The 9,895-nt window shown below is 49.9% G+C and overlaps 1 protein-coding gene across 1 annotated transcript in view; it reads left to right on the forward strand.

Moving 5' to 3' along the window:
• The first annotated feature begins 2,919 nt into the window (after positions 1-2,919).
• Positions 2,920-9,895, forward strand: part of KLHL18 (kelch like family member 18) — a 16,315-nt gene continuing 9,339 nt past the window's right edge. Inside the window, exons 1-5 of the mRNA XM_018574583.1 lie at positions 2,920-2,962; positions 3,146-3,305; positions 4,133-4,273; positions 7,560-7,758; positions 9,259-9,419. Coding sequence (XP_018430085.1) covers positions 2,920-2,962; positions 3,146-3,305; positions 4,133-4,273; positions 7,560-7,758; positions 9,259-9,419 — 704 coding nt within the window. The remainder of the gene's footprint in view (positions 2,963-3,145; positions 3,306-4,132; positions 4,274-7,559; positions 7,759-9,258; positions 9,420-9,895) is intronic.

Consider the following 9,895-nt stretch of genomic DNA (forward strand, 5'->3'; position numbering starts at 1 on the left):
ACATTGCACTATTCTCGTACGAGAATCGTGCAGTGTGTGGAAGGCCTGCGACCGTTTCTACTGTACGGTTTGCACGTCTTCCGTCGAACCAGCAGGCTAGAAAACCTGCCGGGAATCGTACGATTCTCGGCGAGTTAGGGGCCTGCTGGTTTGACAACTGCCGAACGGGCCGGTACGCGCACACAGTCATCGCAAGCCCGCCTCTCATTGCAGTCATCGTAAGCCCGCCCCTCAGGGGGGCAGGCTTGCGATGATCGCAAGTACGATCTGCCTGTCCAAGATGGGCAGATCGTACTTTTTTAAAGTACTTTACAACCATCGCAAGACTTTTGTCTTGCGAGGGTTGTAAAGTAATTTTAAAAACGTACGATGTGCCCAATGCACACCGGCCAGTTCGGCAGTTATCTCTCGATCATGCTAAAAAACAGCCGAAAATCGTACGATTCTCGGCTGGTTTTCAAACATACTCGAAATACAAAAGTCGTGCGACCATACAGTAGAAACGGTCGCACGCCTTCCATAAACTGCACGATTATCGTACGATCGCGGGATTTCCCGCAATTATAGTACGATGATCGGCAGGTGTATGGGCACCTTATCTCCCTCTGATCAATGTGTATAAACAATGTTACTTTGTATCTCTCTATCTCCCTCTGGTCAATGTTTATATACAGTGTGACAGACTGCCTTTTTTTTGACTGCAGCAGCTTCTATGGCTCCTGTATTTACACAGCAAGTCCTGGGGGTCATTTTGGGAATAGTCAGCAATTGTGGGGTTTGGGAGGGTATAATACACGGCCCTGTATAATCTGTTCACATTTTTTTGAGTATGTTTAGTACAGCTCCCAACAAAGTAGACAATTGAAATGTTGTCCGTGACCCTCCATTGGAGAGATTGTTCCTCACTTCCTGTGCCTATGACACTTGGACCGGAAAGTAAAGGGGGTGCGGATATCCCCAGGACTGGAAGGCACAGTCCATAGTATAAACCTTGTCGGAAGTTCTAACCCTCACTACTATACAATCTTTTTGTTATTATCTTTCTCCCTATTCGGGAGGTGAAATCCCCCCCCCCATACGGACACAGATGTTCTAACTCTTCTCTCCTTAACCAAATATGAAGTGTTGGCTGCAGTTTGGCTTTAAAGAGACCCTGACACCAGACATTCATTTCAATTACAAACTTCCCATTAGATGAAATGCGCATTTAATGTATTTTACGCATGTTATTTGTAAACATCCAAAAAGCCCCGAGACTGGGCCTGGGAGCCGCCATCTTGTATGTAATGTCAGCAGCCCCAACAGACTAGCACTGTCACTAAATTGGCACTCAATAGTATTCCCCTCCATTCTGCCCCTGGCAGCTACATAAAAGGTTATGGAGGCGAGGGGTGGAAGAGCTGGGCCAGCACAGTTAGTAATTGGATACTCCTCAGAGGAGGTGAGGGCTGTTGCATTCCTAAGTAGGCTTCATTTGCATGCAGACCACCCGGACTGCGGAGTGTGACTGGGTCGGACTGCGGAGTGTGACTGGGTCGGACTGCGGAGTGTGACTGGGTCGGACTGCGGAGTGTGACTGGGTCGGACTGCGGAGTGTGACTGGGTCGGACTGCGGAGTGTGACTGGGTCGGACTGCGGAGTGTGACTGGGTCGGACTGCGGAGTGTGACTGGGTCGGACTGCGGAGTGTGACTGGGTCGGACTGCGGAGTGTGACTGGGTCGGACTGCGGCGTGGGACTGGGTTGGACTAATGAATGAGAGGGGTCTGTACTCATTATAATCACTTGGTGCACTTTTAGTGTTCTAATGAGGAAAAACACATCTCACGGAAATTAAATCTCTTTTGCAGGGAATGCCTAAAATATTTCTTGTATCTTAGTACAGACTACTGGGAAAAAGTCTTAGGCCGTCTCTGGGCTGACGATGACCCCTCGCGGTCCATCTCTCGGGTGATGTGCACAAAGCAGATTATTGGTTAAGTCCTCTTGATTAATTGGCAGTCTGAGCGCCGGCATCGGCATGGCGCCACGCTGACGTTCTCCTTTATCCCGTCTCACGCTATTAACCTCGTTAGTGTCGGGTTCAATTAAGTTCCTCGGCTGGGATTTTACATTGACGGCTCCAGCGTGTCTGATATGAATCGGAGTGTGAGCTCTGTGGCCAAGTCAGGGGATTCCTTTTTTAGGTTTAATTGAGAACAGTCATCATCAGAACTGATACATTGTTTCTTCCGGTCTGATCAGAACTGAACAAAATGAATGTACAATGAAAGGTGGACAAATACATGACCTCAAATATTGTCCTCATACCAGAGTCATGGGTATTCTTCTGGAATCTCTGAGCTTTGTGTATTCCAGATCTGTGCAGAAATCCAGTGTGAGACTTGGAGCTTCCTGTAATAAAGACCGCTCACTGCTGCTCTCTCTCCTTGTGCAGGGTGACTGGTCTTGTCTCCGCCCCCTCCTGTAATAAAGACCGGTCACTGCTGCTCCCTCTCCTTGTGCAGGGTGACTAGTCTTGTCTCCGCCCCCTCCTGTAATAAAGACCGGTCACTGCTGCTCCCTCTCCTTGTGCAGGGTGACTAGTCTTGTCTCCGCCCCCTCCTGTAATAAAGACCGCTCACTGCGGCTCAAATGAATGCAGTTTGTAATTACAACCCTTTTCCCATCTTTTCTTCTGTGAGCCATCATCAGGGGCTCATCGGTTCTGATTTTTTTACTTTTCCCTTCCAAATATGAGGACCGTCTGGTATAGAGCCATCACTAGCAAGGCTTATAGGCATCCGTTCAGGTCTGTGAGAGAATCTAGAAGCGTGCTCACTACTGGCTGCATGAAGTGACCTGAGGGGATTGTTTTTTGTTTGTGAACACTTGCTTTTGTGCACCTCACTGAAGACATGTGCTGCATAGATATCATTTGATGGCTTTCCGCATTGAAGCCAATAAGTCGGCATCAAGGAGTGGTAAGCAATGAATTCCTTTTTTAATGTTGGCATAAATGTGCTCTCAAGCCGGGGTCCCCAAACTTTTTACACAAAGGGCCAGTTCACTGTCCGTCACACTGTTTGAGGGGGCCATATGAATAGGTGAATGCCCCGTTATCGGAGGTCAGTGGGAAATAGCAGAATGTTGTCTTCCATCTCTCTAACGTTCTCTTCTTTTCTCCTTGTTGCAGGTGGGGGAGCATAAGTTTAGCGCCCATCGGATCGTGCTGGCGGCCTCCATCCCCTATTTCCACGCCATGTTCACCAATGACATGATGGAGTGTAAGCAGGATGAGATAGTCATGCAGGGGATGGACCCCAGGTGAGTACGAGCTCGCAGTGACTGCATTCCAGTACAGACAGCAAATATCCATCACCCTGATGTGTAAAGTGAACCTGTCACCACAAAGTATACCTGATGTCTGACCATTTGTTAAAGGGTAAGTCCACTTTCCCAAGTGAATTTGGGAAAATGATTGCATTTCATGGAACGCTGCTTCCCCCTCCGCTGGTATAGTGGTACTATCTGTACCCCGTACTGCCGTGTAGAGCAGCCCTGCAATATGGATTTTGAATTTCGCTCGCATATGGCAAGCACTCATTGGTCAAAGCAGTCGCCTGATCAGGTGACTGCGCTGACCAATGAGTGCTTGCCATATGCAAGCGAAATTCAAAATCCATGACACCAAGGCTTACTGAGGGTGGACTTCTGCGACAGTGATGGATCTTGGATGGGGGGGAATATACCTTGTTGGCAGGGATGAGATACCAGAAGGCAGTATCACGCTGTTCTGAATGGGTGGATGACCTTGTCTCTCGAAGTGTGCATTAACCCTCGAGTTGTCGGTGTGTCTGATAAGTTAACCTTTTAGCAGTGAATCGTTCTCCTACTGTTAGGTGCTAGAATGGTGGAGTGTGTTGGAGCATGAAGTGGTAGAGTGCAGCCTTGGCCTTGTATTCTCCATGCAATCACTTGTGGAGAGTGTATTGTTTTATGTGATCCTGTTTTGGGTTGGTTTTCTCCCACCATTGGCCCTCTTACTGTTGGGGAACTCGGCCTTCTGATCCTAGACTCTTCTTAATAATTGGTCCATAAATGTGACTTGGAATCCATAGCAATGACCCGTCTCCCTTTTTCTGTCTCTGCAGCGCTCTGGAAGCTCTGATAAACTTTGCATATAACGGGCACCTAGCCATAGACCAGCAGAACGTTCAGTCTCTCCTGATGGGCGCCAGCTTCCTCCAGCTTCAGAATATAAAGGACGCCTGCTGCTCCTTCCTGAAGGAGAGGTGAGTTATACAGATCAGAGCGGGTGCTTTGTGCTCTGGACTTCTCATGTCTATCGGGTATAAGGGACGCTGTGTGATCTTGGCAGATGGTTGACCGTCCAGAGGTCAGTGCCCCTGTCCATGTGGGAGAATAGGATATGCCCTTCTGTCTGGGGATGTGGGTGCAGCCGTCAGATTCCAGGCAGCTGGATTGGGTGGTAGTCTTGTCATAGGATAGTGAAGTGAATTACTAGAAGATATAAGCGGACCGGTCAGAGTGTGGTGGACCAAAAGGTACTAAAAAGCCGCCTATGATCCCATTGTTAAGTCTTATTAAAACCAAAAGGGATCTACAAGTCAAACTTCCATCACGAATTCCCAAAACACGGCCTTATTCCTTATCTTAGGATGGTGGGCAAAGCCATGCAGAACATTCCTTTCTGCCCCTAGGGAACCTGATCCGTTCTGCCCCTAGGGAACCTGATCCGTTCTGCCCCTAGGGAACCTGATCCGTTCTGCCCCTAGGGAACCTGATCCGTTCTGCCCCTAGGGAACCTGATCCGTTCTGCCCCTAGGGAACCTGATCCGTTCTGCCCCTAGGGAACCTGATCCGTTCTGCCCCTAGGGAACCTGATCCGTTCTGCCCCTAGGGAACCTGATCCGTTCTGCCCCTAGGGAACCTGATCCGTTCTGCCCCTAGGGAACCTGATCCGTTCTGCCCCTAGGGAACCTGATCCGTTCTGCCCCTAGGGAACCTGATCCGTTCTGCCCCTAGGGAACCTGATCCGTTCTGCCCCTAGGGAACCTGATCCGTTCTGCCCCTAGGGAACCTGATCCGTTCTGCCCCTAGGGAACCTGATCCGTTCTGCCCCTAGGGAACCTGATCCGTTCTGCCCCTAGGGAACCTGATCCGTTCTGCCCCTAGGGAACCTGATCCGTTCTGCCCCTAGGGAACCTGATCCGTTCTGCCCCTAGGGAACCTGATCCGTTCTGCCCCTAGGGAACCTGATCCGTTCTGCCCCTAGGGAACCTGATCCGTTCTGCCCCTAGGGAACCTGATCCGTTCTGCCCCTAGGGAACCTGATCCGTTCTGCCCCTAGGGAACCTGATCCGTTCTGCCCCTAGGGAACCTGATCCGTTCTGCCCCTAGGGAACCTGATCCGTTCTGCCCCTAGGGAACCTGATCCGTTCTGCCCCTAGGGAACCTGATCCGTTCTGCCCCTAGGGAACCTGATCCGTTCTGCCCCTAGGGAACCTGATCCGTTCTGCCCCTAGGGAACCTGATCCGTTCTGCCCCTAGGGAACCTGATCCGTTCTGCCCCTAGGGAACCTGATCCGTTCTGCCCCTAGGGAACCTGATCCGTTCTGCCCCTAGGGAACCTGATCCGTTCTGCCCCTAGGGAACCTGATCCGTTCTGCCCCTAGGGAACCTGATCCGTTCTGCCCCTAGGGAACCTGATCCGTTCTGCCCCTAGGGAACCTGATCCGTTCTGCCCCCAGGGAACCCGATCTTAAAGGGCAACATTACAAATTCACAATTCTTCTGAGTAACATTTTTGGAGGATGCCTTAAACATGCATGTGAAGTGACACGCATTACATTGTACTCCACCACGAGTGACCTTTAGAAAGAAATAAAAGTATTGCCCTTAAATGTCGTTGGGGGTCCCCCTCTATATCTATACTAGAACCTTATCCTTGATAAGGGCCTGGTATGGATTTAAGGGGGGACCCCATGCAAAAAGAACTGGGCTCTACCTAAATAAATCCATACCAGACCCTTATCCAGGCAGGTAGCCTAGCTGGCCAAGAAAGGGAGGGGGCAGCAAGCGTGTGGCTCCCCCACCATAAGCCATACCAAGCCACATGCCTGCAGCATGGAGAGGGTACCTTGCCATGGGGACCCTTTAGCACTCTGAGGTGAAATCTTCCAACGGGGGATGCCTGTTCTGGAGACTACTCTGTTTTCAGCTTTAGATATATACTTGGTACCAATTAGTGTGAGACATTTAATCAGCACCTTCAGAATTTTCAAGGCTTTCATTAAAGGAGAACTATGAGGGGGAGGGGTTGATTTTCACTCCATAGTTCTAGCCGACCTGTGACAATGAGACTGTCACAGGTCGGCTCAGTAGATCGGGAGGTGAGCGAACACATAAGAGGCGTTCGCTCACCTCTCGATCCTGTCACGGCTCTCTGCCGTGACAGGGGAGGGGCTGGGTGCCCCGCTCCGATCCGCCAGCGCTGACTGGCGGAACTGGAGGGGGCGGGTACAGCTTGCTCTGCCTTTAGATAGGCAGACCCAGCTGTCAGTCACGCAGCTGGGCGGATCCAGACATTGTTGTCGGGATCCGCTTCAGCTGCGGCGTCTCAGTATATAGGGAGCTGTAGCTCGCGGTATACTGACCTTAGGGTCACGGGAGGACGCTAGTTTGTGTCCTCTGGTTACCCTTAGGAGAACTATGGTGAAAAGCCCTAACCCCATAGTTCTCCTTTTTAAGAGTTTGTGTTCGCAGAGCTCCAGAAGGGTATTCAGAAATCTTTGGGTACCAAAAGCTCAGCATTAAAATTCTACTTCCTCTTCTAATGTGAGGGTTTCCCCAGATATAGACTCGCTTACCTTGGTGCTGTCGCAGGGTGAGCTGAGGGACAAAAACCTTCAGGCCTATGTTCAATTGTGGTCGACCACACATGATTACTGGCCCGTTGGCTGGCAGTGATATTGGTGGTGGAACTGCGGTCCTTTCCAAGTTCTGTCTTTCAATTCCAAAGTATTTTATTGGTTTTACAGAGCAATACAGAAATGGCATTAGTATATGTCAAATGATCAAGGTTGTTACACAGCCGAGGAATAGAGTCGGATTGCTGCATGTAGAGCCTTCCGCTCAACACATGGAGCTGTTCCTCGCAGGAGTATCAAGAAGCCTACAAAAACTATGAGGAGGAGCTATTTCGAGGAGGTGTTATTCCAATGTCGACCACAGGACCACTTTGGAGCCCAGCCGGGTAGCAGTCCCCATGATCCGGGGTTGAAAGTGTCACTTAACATTAATACAATGGGAGTAGGTTAAGAGGAAGGGAGGGAGGAACAGTAGGATCTCAGTAGAGGAGGAAGGGGGGAAAACGGTTGCACCAAGGTGTCTAATAGTCCTAAAGGTATGTGAGACTCTCCAGGGGAAGCTCGGGGTGTGCGTGGGAGATCCATGGGTGCCAGACTTTCTGGAATTTCTTTTGGGTGTCCAAGAGGCTACTAGAGAGCTTCTCGTTTTACCAAGTTCTTTCTTTCATTGCGTGTCTCCTCCTCTCAGGCTGCACCCCAAGAATTGTCTGGGAGTTCGGCAGTTTGCGGAGACCATGATGTGCACGGTGCTGTACGATGCTGCCAACCGCTTCATCCACGAGCACTTTGTGGAGGTGTCCATGTCGGAGGAGTTCCTGGCCCTGCCCTTTGACGAAGTCCTGGAGCTGGTCTCCCGGGATGAGCTGAATGTGAAGGTGGAGGAGCAGGTAACGTGTCTGAGGAGAATGAAGCGGGTTTTATTTGCTGCTCGTATCACATTGGTCCCGATGTATTCTGATATTACAGCCCTGTAGGGTGAAGCAAAGCTACCCTACACCAACTTCTGCAGGGGGTACAGGGATCAGACATGTGGGATCTGCATAAACACCTGGATGGGGTCCTCCTATAACTGCTCCATCCCAGCTGTTTAGTGACGGCCTTGAAATTGTCTACAGCCCAACCTGTGATCAGTAGAGAAGGGCTGAAATTCTATTTCTCCAATGATCAGTTTATGATTGAGCATCTTTACCAATTGTGGACACCAAGTGTACTATACTCAGCCAGGGGGACAGAAGGACATGACATACTGCATACACCTGCATGAGCCACTGCAGCACCACTGATTAGCTCCATGGGCTGCTTCTCCCTCCCCCAGTCTAAACTTTACTGTAAAGAGGCTTGTGCCAGCTAAAATGCACATATTTTGATGTTGGATTAAAGGAGAACTATGAGGCGAGTGATTCTCACTCCGCCTCATAATCTGAGCCGACCTGTGACAATGAAACCGTAGATCGGGAAGTGAGCGAACACATACAAACGCTAGTTTGTGTCCTCCCGTTACCCTTAGGAGAACTATGGGGAAAAGCCCTGACCCCCATAGTTCTGTGTTTAATGCAATGATTCTCATCCAGTGTGCCACCTGAGTGTACCAGCAAAATCCATCCAAAATTTTTGGCAGTCTCCCACAAGGCTCCCGGCTGAGTCTTGGCAACCAATGATGTCATCCGTCGATGTAGACGCCATCAACTGCCACAGTCTTAGGCCCCATTCACACTGAGCGATTCGCAAATCTTTGTTGCGCGATTTGCATTTTGCGCGATATCGCGCAAATGGTTGCATTGAGCAAGCTAGAATCGCGGCAAAATCCGCTCCAAAAAGGGTCCTGCTGTAGCGACGCACGACCCGCGACAGCGACGGACAGAGCCCCATTGCCATGCATTTTGAGAGCGATTTATCGCGCGGTAATTCCCGCGATATCGCGGCTATTTACCGCGCGATAAATCGCTCAGTGTGAATGAGGCCTTAAACAGTGGCTGCCGATGGCGTCTGTAGCAACGGATGACATCATGAGTTGCTACGAATCAGTTGGGTGCCAGCTCGCTTCCTGGTAACCAATGAAGTCTTTGGGGGTGGCCTACACAGTATGGCAGCCGGAGGGGGCTTGTGCGACCCGGAGCCCGTTTCATGACCGCACTCAGTGTACTGTGCCTCATTGCTCTGCCTCCTCATGTGGAGTGATCTCCTCCGACGCCTGCCAGATGGCTCCGGCTGTGATGTCAGAGCCCGCAGGTGCAATTGAGAAACAATGAATACAGAGCTGTATTATTTGTATATGTTATATCTTCCAACTGTAACATAGTATATGAACATTTGCATAAAGAATGACAAAGGTATACATTGTATCTGACGGATTATTACTTCCTCCTTTGGCTGTGCTCCTGCGGCAGGTCTTTGAAGCTGCGTTGGCGTGGATTCGCTACGATCGGGAGCAGCGAGAAGTCTTCCTTCCAGAAATGCTGACTAAGGTCCGCCTGCCGCTCTGCCGCCCCCAGTTCCTCACCGACCGCGTGCAGCAGGATGATCTGGTGCGCTGCTGTCATAAATGCCGGTATGTGTTCCACTAACACAGGGGAGGTGTTCTGTAGTCCTGTCATTAAAGTCCAATATGCCCCCCCCCCTGCACTCCTCACAGCGTCTCCGGCCCGAATCACAATGATGGTGCTTGCAGTGATACTCATGGATGGCGCCGTGCACATCAAACAGGAATCGCAGCCTTTACTCTTTAACCTTTCACCTCTTCTCTGATCTCATATCCCCTCCCCCCCTTCTCTTCTCCTCTCTTCTTTCCTGTTGTACCTTGATTATGATGTGCAGTCCTGATTAATGGTACTCAAGCAAGAAGACTAATTCTTTAGTATTCTAGTTCTTGTACTTACTAAATGCTTATTTGCTCCAATAGAGGATATTGTAGGTACCTCAATATTATTTTGGTATATGTTATGATCCTTATGTATTGCCATAATCGGATGTACACATTATTGTTGACAATGCAAATATTATATACTTCAATAAAAATCTAAAGTT

The sequence above is a fragment of the Nanorana parkeri genome, unplaced genomic scaffold, assembly GCF_000935625.1.
Source record: "Nanorana parkeri isolate BGI_ZX_2015 unplaced genomic scaffold, ASM93562v1 scaffold3068, whole genome shotgun sequence".
NCBI classification, from domain to species: domain Eukaryota; kingdom Metazoa; phylum Chordata; class Amphibia; order Anura; family Dicroglossidae; genus Nanorana; species Nanorana parkeri.